Genomic DNA, 14,838 nt, shown 5'->3' with positions numbered 1-14,838 from the left:
TGACTTGACTAGATCAATTTAACATAAATTTGCAAACTTTCTTAATAATTGAGAATTTTGCCTTGAGAAGAGGTTTCTGATCACAGTGGAGTAATATACAAATGGTGATAGATTGAGGTAAGTTTCATTGTCCAGGTTGGTTCTGGCAATTTGCTTGTTATCTCTTAAAAATAATCCCCTTAATAAAAATCTACTTTCTTTTATGTTGAATGTTTTATTCTTAAAAGTGAAATATAGAAGAAAAAATTATGTTAACCAAAGTTCTCAGTGTAGTTTGAATTTATTAAATTCCTGTCTCCATTTTTTCTTAGGTGTTTTTTAACATATGAAATAGGTTGGGGCTCCTCATATGGCACATGGAGCAGTTGTTTAATGCTTTTCATCTCATCCCAGCTGTGTTGGACAGTTCCCAAGTATACTGACTATGCTACACTTCAATATCTTGTACTTTTGTGCCTTAGGGCTATTTTTTTTTCTTTTTTTTTTTTTGGAAGCTGGTGTATCTTACTGAGTATACACACAAGATAGCCACTCACAGATCAGCCTGGAAGTTTGCCCTATTAGCCTACAAGCTACCTTTGGCTAGTAGGGAGCAAGAATCAGTGAATACTTGCTTCATTCATCAGTCATTCTGAGGAAGTTTCTGATTTGTCTTCTTTACAGATTTTTCAGTTAGTCCTCATTTTGTACATAATTATGCATTGCATATAACAATTTACCCTCAAAATTCTGTTGCTTAAACAACAAGCATTTAGGCCAGGTGCGGTGACTCACGCCTGTAATCCCAACACTTTAGGAGGCTGAGGCAGGCGGATCACGAGGTGAAGGATCGAGATCATGCTGGCCAACATGGGGAAACCCTGTCTTTACTAAAAATACAAAAATTAGCAAAGCACGGTGGCATGCACCTGTAATCCCAGCTACTCAGGCGGCTGAGGCAGGAGAACTGCTTGAACTCGGGAGGCAGAAGTTGCAGTGAGTCGAGATCACACCACTGCTCTACCACCTGGACATCAAAGTGAGACTCTGCCTCAAAAAAACAAACAAACAAAAAAGCACAAGCATTTGTTATCTCACCATTTCTGTGAGTCAAGAGTTTAGGAGCAGCTTATCTGGGTGGTGCTGGCTTAGTATATTTCAGGAGGTTGCACACAAGACGCCAGCTGGATTACAATCACATAAACACCTGCATGGGGTTGAAAGATCCCCTTCTGTATTTACTCATTGGTCAGGTTTATTGGACCAAGTGGCTATTGGTCAAAGCTCCAGTTCTTTTCCACGTGGGCCTCTTTCTGGTGATACATGAGTGTCCTTAAGATAGAGCATCTAGCTTGCCTCCCCAAGAGATCTAAACAGAGTAGGAGGAAACTACCTTTCCAATGACAGAGGTGGGGAGGGGGGTTAGACTTCATTTCTTTTGCTGAGAAAAGTATGAAAGAATGTGAAAACTACTGCAGTCAGACTAAGTCCCAGTTACTCAATGTGGCAAACTGTTAAATAATGCATTCTTATGTGACTTTTCCTTTTCCCTGTTTTGTTCTTTCCACTCCTTCATTTCTGCTTACATGGATCACCTTCTAAATAAACAACCTGCACCCAACTCTGTCTTAATTTCTTCATACGGAGCATTCCAAATTAATGAAGTTTAAATACTGTCAATATCAATATGTAAAGCAATATTTTACTTAAAACTGATATGAAATAATATCATCTATAAAAAGGAACTTATTTTGAGTTTTATTCATTCATAACTACTGAGACAGTTGTAGTTAATGTCCTTTTTACCTAAATCCTTGTATATGTCTACATACAATGTCAACAGTTATTTAGACAATATTCTAGTTTTTAAAGTGGTTTCAGAGAACTTTGGTTTATGTTACAATAATTGCTTTCTAAGACTAGCTCCTCTTAATCTGTATGCATAATTGATAGTAATAATAGAATTACTCAGGATAAAAGTAAAAATGCTAAATTAAAATGACCTTCAAGATACATAATTTAAACAACACTAAAATTACTTATTTTATAATTCAATTTGGATTATGCTTTATGCCGTTTACTTAAGACTATAATAAAATTAAATTACACATTTGAAAATACATATAATAATTAGATTCCAATCTATCACAATCTCTGCAACAAAGCAATGAAATGAGTTTAAAATACCTGTATTTTTAAAAACTTAGAGCATATAATGTGATCAATTGAGTAGCAATAAAAATACCGAAATGAGAAGCAGAATAATATTGAACTGATAATCAAGACCATTCTGGTCAGATCACTGGCTTTGCCTATTCACTAGACATCCCCTACTTATCAACCTGATGCTCCTATTGTGTTTCCCAGAAGCATAGTAGTTTACAATATCATCTATAAAAATAACGTTTTATAAAAGAAAATAAGTCAAATTTGTAAGTCCATGGTCATTCATCTGAAGGATGAATATAAATAGAAATATGTGAATTCCAGTGACCTAGATGAGCTAGATGACAATTTCTGATCCAGTTAGATATTCTGGTATATCATTCAGGACAGAGAAGAGGTCAGGACACATTGGTAAGTGAAGTGTAAAGTGGTTTGGTTTGGTTTAGTTCATGGTTATTCCTCAGAACTATAGCTTCTTATGTAAAAATAAGGCAAAAATTCCAAACCGTCAAAATGTTTGGCTACAGCACAGGTAAATAAACAAAATTAAGCAGAAGTAATATCCAAGGTGTGTAGATTTCTAACTGGGGGCTTCCTGTTCATGATTAAGTATGATCAGTTACTGATAGAGTACTATTCAGAGATATATATATATACTTATAATTTTTGCTTATTTTAAAGAAAATAAGTTATGTGTAGTTGTGGTCACTAATTATTAAAAAAGAAGATAAGTCATAGAAAAGAACTGTTGTAATTCTGAAATTGTATGAAGTCATTTATTTACATATCTGATACTTTTCAGCTATGCTAACTTGAGAATTATTGGCTTCAGTGAAGTTTATAAACACTTGGCTTCTGAGCATTTAGAGTTAATGTTTTAAAGTTGATGCTTTGCAAATATAAAAAGTCATGTTATAACATTGTTCCCTCCTTGACAATTATTAAACTGTCAGTTCTATTATCAAAGCCCAGCAAATGGGCTATTAGAAATTATAAATGTAATATAAATAGAATATAAATTTAATCCTTTTTAAATGTAAATATTTCAAAGGCAAATAAGAATTTTAGTGAGTGTATGTAACTTGAATTAAGTCCCATTTAAATTAAAATATTATCCATCTCAAAAAATTAAAAAAAGGTTTCTGAATAGAATAGATTGTGGAGGATGAAAATTCAGTTTTTGAACTCTTCTTATTCTTTCTTACTTCAGTTGTATGATGCCAGACACATTTGTCTAATAAATAAAATAATTCTGGAGAATTACTTTGTTATATGCCTCATAATTTATCGTAATAAATGAACCAAATGCTGTTTTTGGAGTGGTAAAATCTATAAAATTCCCATGGACAAGACCAACAGGGACATGGGCTATGCATTATCTTTAAGGAACAGAAACAAATGAAGAAAATAATGAAAAATAAATACTACCATGTTGGCCTTAATAAATGTGAAATAAAAGCAGCTGTATCAAAGGAACATATCAATGACAATAGTGAGGGCCTAAAGGAGGATTTTCAGGAAGAGCTTGGGTAATAAGTGGTGACTATCAGAATGGTTATGGGAAAGTATTCAGGCCAGCTGGTTATCCAAACAGCTGCAAACCATACAAAATAATTTCATTTACTTCTTATCTGCAACAACAGGTTGTAAGACAGCACTTTCCAATTTGAAGAATCATTTGGGAGTGGCTCCTGTCACCTGTTAATAGCAGTTAAACTAAATCTTTTGTATCAATAAGCTAAATGGAAGCATGACGTTGGGTCCCTCTAATGTTAAGTTCTGAGTTCTCATTTTTAACAATTGTTTTCATTATTGTATTTTTAGTTGCTATGCTGAAAAATCAACTTGCCTTTTATGCTCTTCCTCCTAGTATTGCAGAGCAATTCTTATGTTAAAAGCCCGGTGTGACAGTGTCATTATGTAGTAGTGTTTAACAGTTTTTAAAAATCCTTCTGTATAAACAAGTTCAATATGTAATTTCAATCTGTTGGACATTCTATTAAAATGTTTATAAAGTGAATAAATATATATGGGATAAAAGTGCTTATAATATCAATATAAGTAGCACAATTTCCCCACGTTATACATTTTTACAGATCATTGTGTAAATAGTTTTGTGAAACATAGGGTTATAAATTGTTATGCACTTCTGTTTTATAAGTATTTTCAAAATCTTTCCTCCATTCAAGCTAAGAATGTAAACATCACATAACCTTGAAGGAACGAAGAGTAAAAGTTTAACGTTAAGGGTTTAAAATTGAAATCATAGGCTCTTTGCAAAAACAAGATGACTGCGTTAACACACCCTGAAATTAGCAAGTGGAGTTCATTCCAGGAAAGCAAACCTTAGCATTCATAAAACATGCAGTATAATTCACTATATTAACACTTATAGTGTTATAGAAAATACACATGCCTGTACCAATCATTATCATATCATATATCATTTAATCTATATGATTATATATCAACAGATGAGTAAGTAAAACCATATAATGATCTTAATGGATGCACAAAAAATCACTTGACAAAACCTCATTTCCACTCATAAAAACTGTCAGAAAAACTAAGAATAGGCCTGGCGCGGTGGCTCACGCCTGTCAACCCAGCACTTTGGGGGGCTGAGACAGGCAGATTATGAGGTCAGGAGATCGAGACAATCCTGGCCAACATGGTGAAATCCCATCTCTACTAAAAATACAAAAATACAAAAATAAAAAATAAAAAATAGGTGGGTGTGATGGCGCAAGTCTGTAGTCCCAACTACTCCGGAAGCTGACGCAGGGGAATTGCTTGAACCTGGTTGGCAGAGTTTGCAGTGGGCCGAGATCGCGCCACTGCACTCCAGCCTGGCAACAGAGAGAGGCTCCATCTCAGAAAAACAAAACAAAACAAAACAAAACAACAACTAAGAATAAAAGATAACCTCCTTAACCTAATAAAAGCTGCACTTAAAAAAAAACTCAGCTAATATCATTCTTAATGATGAAAACTAAACCCTTTCTCCTTCAGATTTGATACAAGAAAGCATTTCCTCTCACAACACTGCTATTTAATATCCTACTAGAAGTCCTACTGACTGCAATAAGATGAGGAAAAGAAATAAAAGGTATGCAGATTGAACAGGAAGAAACAGAACAGTTTTTATCTACAGATGCAATCATTACCTTTGTAGAAGATAATTTTCTCTATAGAAAACTCTACTATCTACTATTTTTGACAAAAAGATCTTGGACCTAATAAGCTAGTGTAACAAGGTTTGCAGGATATAAGATCATCATACTGAAGCCAATTGCTTTCCAGTAATGAACACTGGAATATTGGAAAGAAGAAACATAAAACAAAACAAATATACCACTTAGAACAGTAAACAAAAATGAAGCATTTAGGTATAAATCTAATAAAATAATTATAATATCTCTATGTAGAAAACCATAAAATATCTCAAAGAAACCAAGGAAGATATGTGTAACTGGAGAAATATTTCTTAACAGAAATTGAAAAAATCAATATCGTTAAGATATTATTTCTTACAACTTGATTTATAGATTCAAAGCCATTTCACTCAAAATTCGGGAAAATATTTTAAAAATATATATGAAGAAATTATTTCAAATTATTTATATAGGCACTTGTCTTTTAAAAAGGTGTGCATGACTCCTCATCTCTTAAGCATGGGATGTGCAAAGCAACTTCCCTCTAAAGAGTAATGTTGATATAATGTGATGAGAGCCTTTTCTATGATGTCTTTCTCCCAGAAACCTGTAACACTAGTGTAACCATGGGAATAATATTAAACCTAAATTGAGGTATAGTTTACAAAATACTTGACCAATGCTCTTCAAAACAGTCAAGGTCATCAAAAACAAGGAAGTATGTGAAAATATTACAGCCTAAAGGAGCCTGAGGAGACATGGCAACTAAATGGAATGTGGTAGTCTGAACAGCATTCTTGAACAGAAACAAAAGACATTAGATAAAAGCTAAGGAAACTGCAATAATACATAGACTTTGGTTAATAATAATGTAATATTGTGTCACTAGTGACAAACATACCATGTGAATGTAAGATGTTAACAATAAAGGAAACTGGATACAGAGTCTATGAGAACATTCTGTGCTACCCTTGCAACTTTTCTGTTATCCCTAAAATTATCGCAAAATACAAATTCCATTAATTTTTTTAAACTAGCTTCTTTAAAAAATATTTATTAGGTAAGTAGTTTTTTTCCTTTGTAATGAAAATTAAATGTTAATATTGTTCATAGGTAAGAACGTAGACAAATGGACATTTTATGTAACTCTGCCAAGAATGTAAATTGATAATGTGACTGGGCAACATAGCATGACCCATTTTGTATAATGGACACACAGAAAATGTCCATTTTATGTAATGAACACACACACAAAAATTAGGCAGGTGTGATGGTGCACACCACCTATAGTCCTATGTGGGAAGCTGAGGTGCGAGGATTACTTTGAGTTTTATATTACAGTGAGCTATAATCAGGCCACTGCATTGCACTCCAGCCTGGGCAACAGAGAAAGAACCTGTCTCAAAAATAAATAAAATAAATATATTGGTAATTTATTTTTGAAGAACAATTTATGATATTCAAGGAAAGACAATGAACACTTCAGTTATTAACAAAATGAGCCCTGAGGTTTTTTTGCATATAAGAGTAAACCACTAGTGATGAATTCCTCTAAAAAAAAATAAACTGCTATGGGTTTCTTTTTGCTACAAAGATGGGGAGGTTCACTGTGGCACTGGGAATTCAAATGCTGAAGATTTCATCTTGACAGTGCAAAATCAGACCATCCATAAATCCACCCGCAGTAAAGGCAAGTCTTATTGTTTGTTGGTCAGGGAAATCTTCAGCTAGGTAAGGATCTAGCACAGTGGAGTTACTAACATTCTGGATTATCTAAAATTCACAGTTATCTAGCTTCCGCTGGGTAGACCCAGTTGCAGTGAAAAACACAACTTAATTTTTATATCACCTCAGCAACTGCGTATCCAAATAAAACAGAGTGGCTAAATTTGGCTAGCTGATTAGTACAGACCAACAAATTCTACTTTTGCAAATTTGCTAGTCTTGCGACTTTGGTAAAGTTATATATTGTGTATAAGTTTTTAGTAAATATTAGCTGTGATAAAATTTGTGATTCAATAGTATATAATGATCGAATTTCTATTTATTTAATTTATCCTTTTTCATCAGCATCACCCCAGACTCTGCTCTTCCACATTATATTTCAACCATTCAGACCTACTTGTAATTTCTGGATTAACTCACACTCCTTTCTTATTCTTGCCCTTGAATATACTCTGCCATGATAAAAATACATTCCTCTATATGCTGATTATAGCATTTATCATATAATTGTGTCGGCTACTTGTCTATTTTCCCAACTAGGCTCGGTGCTTCTTGAAGGCAGATGCAGAGTTTTACTTTTGTTTCTAGTCTTAGCATTCATAAGATAGCTACATGTCGTAGGCACTTGACAAATCTGTACCTATAGCTATGGACATTTCACTTTAATCAATATTGTGGATCCTCCATCAGTTCTTGAAGCATGGTTTAACAGCTGACATCTAAATGGTTTATATTAAAGCATCCCTAAAATATAATAAGAGGAGGTACAATCATCTCTGACCTATTGACTCTTTCCATATCTCTTCTTCCAATTATGGAGCATACCTTTCATGACATGCCCCCAATTGCTCCATTTTAAGAGTCTCCTAGAGACCTCTGTTTTATTTATTTTCAAATAGTTCACTTGGATTTAAGCAGATACATGCAATAATATAATCTCTGTATTAGTTTCCTAGGAATGACATAACAAATTACCACAAACTCATTAGTTTAAGAGAACAGAAATGTATTTGTCCGTGGTTTTGGAGATCAGAAATCCAATTAAAGTGTCAGCAAGGTCATGCTTCCTCTGAAAACTCTAGGAGAAAACTTGATCTTTCCTCTTCCAGCTTCTAGAGGCTCTGGGTGTTCCTTGACTTAGGACTGCATAACATCAGTCTTTATGTGCATGTTCACATGGCCTTCTCCCCTGTGGTCTTCTGTGCTTGTAAGAACACTTGTCACTAGATTTAGAGCCCACCGAGTTAATTCAGAATGACTTCATCTCAAGATACTAAATCTGCAAAGACCCCATTTCCAAACAAAGTCACATTCACAGATATTTAGTGTTAAGTATTATACATACTGTTTTGGGGCCACAATTCAACTCATTGTCACTCCAAGGCAGGCTCCCAGCTATATGTTGTTGGAGCTCTGAAAACATGTTTGAATGATGGAATCCCAAGATAAAAAGTGATATTGCTCATGTGTATAATATATGCAAATTTTTTTTCATTTTTTTTTCCCTTAGATGTCTTCCTGGGTTTTCTGGTCAATTTTGTGAAATTAATATAAATGAATGCTCTTCATCACCATGTCTACATGGTGCAAACTGTGAAGATCACATCAATGGATATGTTTGCAAATGCCAACCAGGTAATTATTTTAAAAATAATAAGCATATTGCATATATATTGTAATAATACGTATGTTTATGTAAATGTATATGTACATGTATGTATAATACGATTTTGACAATCCACTCCGCCAATACTGTTGTTGACTATTGTTCAAGTTCTAAGCAATGATCATTCTTTTTTTTTTTTTTTTTTTTTTTTTTTTTTTTTTTTTTTTTTTTTTTGAGACGGAGTCTCGCTCTGTCACCCAGGCTGGAGTACAGTGGCGCGATCTCCGCTCACTGCAAGCTCCGCCTCCCGGGTTCACGCCATTCTCCTGCCTCAGCCTCCCGAGTAGCTGGGACTGCAGGCGCCGCCACCTCACCCGGCTAATTTTTTTTGTATTTTAAGTAGAGACGGGGTTTCACCGTGTTAGCCAGGATGGTCTCGATCTCCTGACCTCGTGATCCGCCCGTCTCAGCCTCCCAAAGTGCTGGGATTACAGGCTTGAGCCACCGCGCCCGGCTATGATCATTCTTTAAAACCATGAAATGAACGTTGTGTAACACTAGAAAGCAAGCACTTAGGCTGTCATCAGGAAACATTAACGTTTAGAGTACATACCTTATTGATGGATTTTCTAAACATATGTAAGCCTCATACTTCTGATCTTTGTATCAATTATGCCTGGCACACAGCAAGTACTTTATAAATGTTAGCTCTTATTAATATTGACATTATTATTTCTTCCAACAATTGTCAGCACAGAGATGGACAAACTGAATAAACTTGTTTTCTTCAAGGAATAATTGCTGCTATTGTCTAAATATTTGTGTCTCCCTGAAATTTATGTGTTGAACCCTAATCAACAATATGATAGTATTAAGAGGTGGGACTTTGGAAAATTATTAGGTCATGAGAGTAAAGCCCTTGTAAATGGGATTAGTGATTTTATAAAGTAGACCCTAGAGAGCTAGCTGGCCCCTTTCACAATGTGAGGACACAGCCAGAAGGCAACATCTAAGTACTGAGAAGCAGGCTCTCCACAGCCACAGGATCTGCCATCAACTTTTTCTTGTACCCTGCAGCTTCCAGAACTGTGAGAAATACATTTCTGTTTTCTGTAAGCTACCCAGTTTATGGTATTTTTGTTATAGCAGTCTCAAATGAACTAAGAAAACTACTCACTAAAAATTGGCCTTTTTGACCATCTCTACCTTTGGTCATATTCCTTTAGGTCTATATTGATATAAGTGACTGGTGTTCATGCATTTTTTTCCTTCTTTTTTCTTTAGTTCTCTAACTGCAGATTTGTTGCTCTTTTCCTACATCTTCTGCCACTCATCTTATTTTCAACATTCAGTTACAACAACCCAAAAGGGATATTGAATGCCTAAATTTCCTTGAGCACCAGTAATTTCTCAGAAATATATGTAGGGGATATTTCTGGTCACTTAAAAAAAAGTTATTGAGCCAGGCATGATAGTAGCATGCCTATAATTCCAACTATTTGGGAGGTGAGGTGAGAGGATTGCTTGAGCCCAGGAGATGGAGGCTGAGATGTGCTTTGATTGTATCTGTGGATAACCACTAAACTCCAGCTTGGGAAACATAGCAAGGCTTCATCTCTTAGAAAAAAAATCACTATTTACCTACCTCACAGAAGTCTTCAGAAAGCCTATGGAAACCCTGGGGTTCTGGGCTTCTGGTTATTGGGTCCACTAAGGAAATAATAGCCATGTGAGTATTAGGACTAACATGATTTATGTGAAGTCATACAAACTAGTGAATACCCATCACCTGAGTGTCATCCACGTACTATTTAGAAGTTAAACATCACTCATAGACCTACTCTGTGTTTTGAACATTCATTACTAGTACTAGGTTTTATTTGGTCACATAGAACATCTGGAGAACTTTGCACTTCCCTTTTGAAATAACCACCTGTGCATAAAACTGGAACTCTTGTAGGTAAAATAAGTAGAATGAAATTAAAGTTTTCTTATGTAAGAAATGAATACCATTTCAAACATTTTGCCTCTTTCAAGCAAAAAATATCTTTATTGTGTCCACAAACACTTAATACTCTATGGTAGCTAGCATACACAATAAAAAATTCTACAAAAACAGTTAAGAAGTAAGATACCCATATAAATTTTGTTTATTGTAACAATAGGTATCTTATAACTACTAGATTCATTTTCTGTTTCATGTTAATGAATGTCTTAGAGGTGTTAGATTAGTTTTGATGTTGTAGTTTGATTCCACTACTCCGGATTCACTTGGAAGCATGAAGATATTTTTAAGCTGTTGAATCATTCAGGCTGCTTTTCAGATCCCTATTGGGAAGCAGAAGATCTCAAAATGATATCCACCTGTGCTGTTAGGCATTCTTCAAAATCTGCTAATACCTTTGACTTAAGAATTACACTCTTCCCAACTTAGTTATGGGAATGAAAACTAAGCGACAAACAAAAAACACAAATTTTTGGAAAATGCTATTGACACGTCCCCAACACTCCTGTCTCTGCTCCAGCCATAGCTCTTAATCATGCCAATCCATCCTCCCTTTAAAGTTATTTAAGGAATAATTTTGTTCCTGCAGATTACTCTTCATCCCTTTCTCATTTTCTTGATGGGCATAGTTTGCCATGGTTTCAGGGTGTTTTCATTACCACAGTAAAATTAACTATCTTGTGTACAATTTTATAGCTTTGGCAAATGCATAAAGTTGTGTAACCACCCTCACAGTAAGGCAGTTAACCACTATCCTCTAAAATTTTCTCATGCTGTCCCTTTGTAATTAACTCTTTACCCCCAAAAGGAACTGATTTTGAGAGAATACTAATTATTTCTCCATAACTTTTATTGAAAATTCTACCTTTTTTGAGCACTTCTTTCTCCTATGTATGAATTTTATATTTCAAAGGTCAAATGTGTGAGTTCTTTGGCATGTATGTGCTTAGGAAATAATAATAATATCAGTATTACTGCATAGACACCATATTATTTTAGATGTATTAACTAATTAAGTTTTCATAACATTGAGAAAAGGGCATCTCATTTTACCTATCTAATTTTTCTAATAAGTAAACGGAGTCCCAGAACCACTGGGTAATGTCCCATAACATGTTAGGGGCAAAGCTAAGATTCACACCTAAGAAGTCTGCACTGACACTTGTGCATTCATCGTCTCTCATATTCCCCCAAAATGTTATCTTGGTGAAGAGAAACTCCCCATAAAGTTTCAGTTATGCAAGATGAATACATTCTAGAGAGCTGTATCATGCCTGTAGTTTATAGTAAATGTATTGTACAGTTAAACATGTCAAATGGTGAGAGCTCATGTTAAATGTGCTTACTACAGTAAAAAATTGAATTGACCGATCATTAGAAAACAAAGGCCTTCCCGAATAAAATCCATCAGTGTGGTTCAGCTTAGTCTAGATGTTAGCAATTCTAAACACTGTGAGAATTCTCAGGAAGTCTCCTACCCAAATCTGTTTGATTTTCTCTCTCAAATATTCCATTAGAAAAATATGAAACTTTTCACCCTTCTGAGTAGTTCACAGCAATTTGCTTTCTCCTAAATGCCGTAGAAAAACACAAAGACTGATTTGTTTCATTTGCACATGTCCACTTTTCTATGTCATTCATTTTTAAAAAGCCTTAAATAATTCTGATAATTCTTTCCTAGGCTTTGATCTCAGTCGTGCCATTATCCCTATCTTACACAGCTCCAGGTAGAAAACTACACTAAGTATTCCTCTGTCTTTAAATTGGTTAAACACTATAAATCATGGCCATTTTCTTCAGTTGTGGAAATCTTTCTTACATTCATATTATGTTGCTAATTATCAAAATACTCTTGTCTTCATCTAAAAACAACTCCATGGTTGTAACCTGGGTAACTCCTCCTCTATGGCAAAAGGTTTTCTCTTTTTTCTCCCTTCCCTCTTCATTTCAGTACAAACAGAGCTGCATGAATCCTGCAGTATTCTGAATAGAACACAGTTTGAAAAACTAAATAGTGTTTTCCCCACCAGACATTCTGCAAAACACACTGAAATTTAAACTGGATATAAGTGGATTAGAAGACATTGTAAATGTTGTTTATTTTTGTACCACCAAATCCTAGTAGAGAGTTTGTATCATAATCTGTCCTTGGGGAGTGTTCAGCACATATTGAAAAAGTACAGTACATTTGTGATGGCTAATGTTGTCCAGTCACTGACAGGGCCATGGTAAGTGTAAAGCCCTCCACCATCTCTAGGCAGAAAAATTATATAAATATGCCCCTTCCTCCAAGCCAACAAGGTATAATACTTGACAAGTGGAGTACAGGTTAGATTTCAGACCTCACTCATCCTCTCTGCATGAGTTCTTTGTGCAAGAAACAACCTGAACATCATTTAGGACAGTCCTAATCACAGAGTTCGTCCTGTACCTATATAGGGAATTAAATGGGTGTTTGATCTCATTTCCAATGAAGTATCAATACAGCTATTCAGATTTTTTTTATAGAAACAGAAACACAGTGTGTTTTTAGTTGAAATAGTACCATGTATAACACCCAGTAAGTGATATCAGAGCTATCCCATGAGGTGCAAACTGAAAGTGATAGGGAACAGTTTATGTATCGCAAATTCACTCAGAGTTGTTCTCTATCCCTGGAACAGTCACTGTGGCCAGATACTTTTTATACGCAGCAGGGGTGCAATGGTGTTTATATTGCTGGTGATGCAAACTTCAAATGCATATTTTGCTCTTAAAGTAGTATTGTTCATTTTGTAGCAGAAATGCTGGACTCTCCTTGGGGCAAAAAAACAGAGAAACAAACATAGATAATATCTGCCTCCAGTAGCCACAATTATTTTCAGTGATGAGGCGGCTGCATTTAGAACAGAAGAGATATGAATAATCTTTCTTTTTAATCAAGATCCGTGAAAAGTAAAGAAATCCTTATTATGAGATAAAAGAGTGTATACTATTGTATTTTCATGAAGATGTACATGTAAATTTTTTTATATATTCTAGAGTTAGACTAAGAAGAGAAAATAATTTTATGTATCCAATTACCAAATAATATATTAACTAGTAGGACAAAGTTATTTTAGGTTTAGTTTTATTTTTATTTTATATTCATAAAATCAGATACAAATCACTATGGTTTCAGAGGGAAAATGAAATGAAAATAAGATATATAAATGTTAGAAGTTGTGACATTTATTTTCATTCGTAAACTCAAACTATTATAACTGTTATGTTATAGACTAGTAATATTAAAACTGGTCAGTATTTCTAGCTGAATATATCAATGTATTTAAAGATTTGGTTTAGTCTTCAATTTAAGATCACTCTAGCTTTAGGCTGGGTGGGTTGGCTCCCTTGAACCTGGGAGTTTAAGTTTGCAGTGAGCTGTGATCATGCCACTATACTCCAGCTTGGGTGACAGAGCAAGACTGTCTCTACAAAAAAAAAAAAAAAATTAAAAATTTACTCTAATTTTATTACAACATGTCATCTAAAGTTGTCTTTATTTTGCACTACAATTATTTTCAATCATTTATTCCTTATGCACTTACTTATATTATGTGTCAGACATTAGGTTAATACTACAAATTTGACACCATAATAATTTGAATGCTTTTCCTAGATTACTAATGACAATTTTTGGTTTCTGTTTTCAGTTACTAAACTATTTTCTGAATATTTGGTTACCCATTAAGAATGAACATAAAACCTACATAAGACTCAAAAGAAAATATATTTTGTTTCTGAACATTAAAAAATATCTTATTCAATAAATATTTATTTGCCTGATCTATATTTTCTTATTCTGGTCTCATTTCTTACTATTACCTTGTCCCACACCAGTATAAGCACCTATTCATTTTATGCATTTCTTTATACTAATGGTGGGTACCTTTGACACTCACTATCCATTCCCGTGTAGTGTGGTTTCCTGTACTGCGGAGGCAAGAGTATTAAAAACTACGATTTCCAGACTCCCTCAAAACTGGAGTTGCAAATATAATTAAGTTCTGCCATAAGAAACATACCTTAAATCTGAAGGCTCTGATGGAGACCATTTCTGGGTGTCTTACTAGATTCTTCTGGTAAAAAATGTCATGAAGCTATGTGGTTCTTTGCAGCAGATCTCACTGTAGAGTCACTATTTCAGTGCATAGGTGCATTGAAATGGCAGCTCCCCGGTA

The 14,838-nt window shown here is 34.5% G+C and overlaps 1 protein-coding gene across 1 annotated transcript in view; it reads left to right on the top strand.

Annotated features, from left to right (window-relative positions):
- EYS (eyes shut homolog (Drosophila)) overlaps window positions 1-14,838 on the top strand; it is a 2,114,515-nt gene that overhangs the window by 1,213,499 nt on the left and 886,178 nt on the right. Inside the window, exon 22 of the mRNA XM_025382342.1 lies at window positions 8,536-8,660. Within this exon, the coding sequence (XP_025238127.1) occupies window positions 8,536-8,660 (125 nt within the window). The remainder of the gene's footprint in view (window positions 1-8,535; window positions 8,661-14,838) is intronic.

The sequence above is a fragment of the Theropithecus gelada genome, chromosome 4 (assembly GCF_003255815.1).
Source record: "Theropithecus gelada isolate Dixy chromosome 4, Tgel_1.0, whole genome shotgun sequence".
NCBI lineage: Eukaryota > Metazoa > Chordata > Mammalia > Primates > Cercopithecidae > Theropithecus > Theropithecus gelada.
This window is presented reverse-complemented; position numbering and strand designations above follow the sequence as displayed.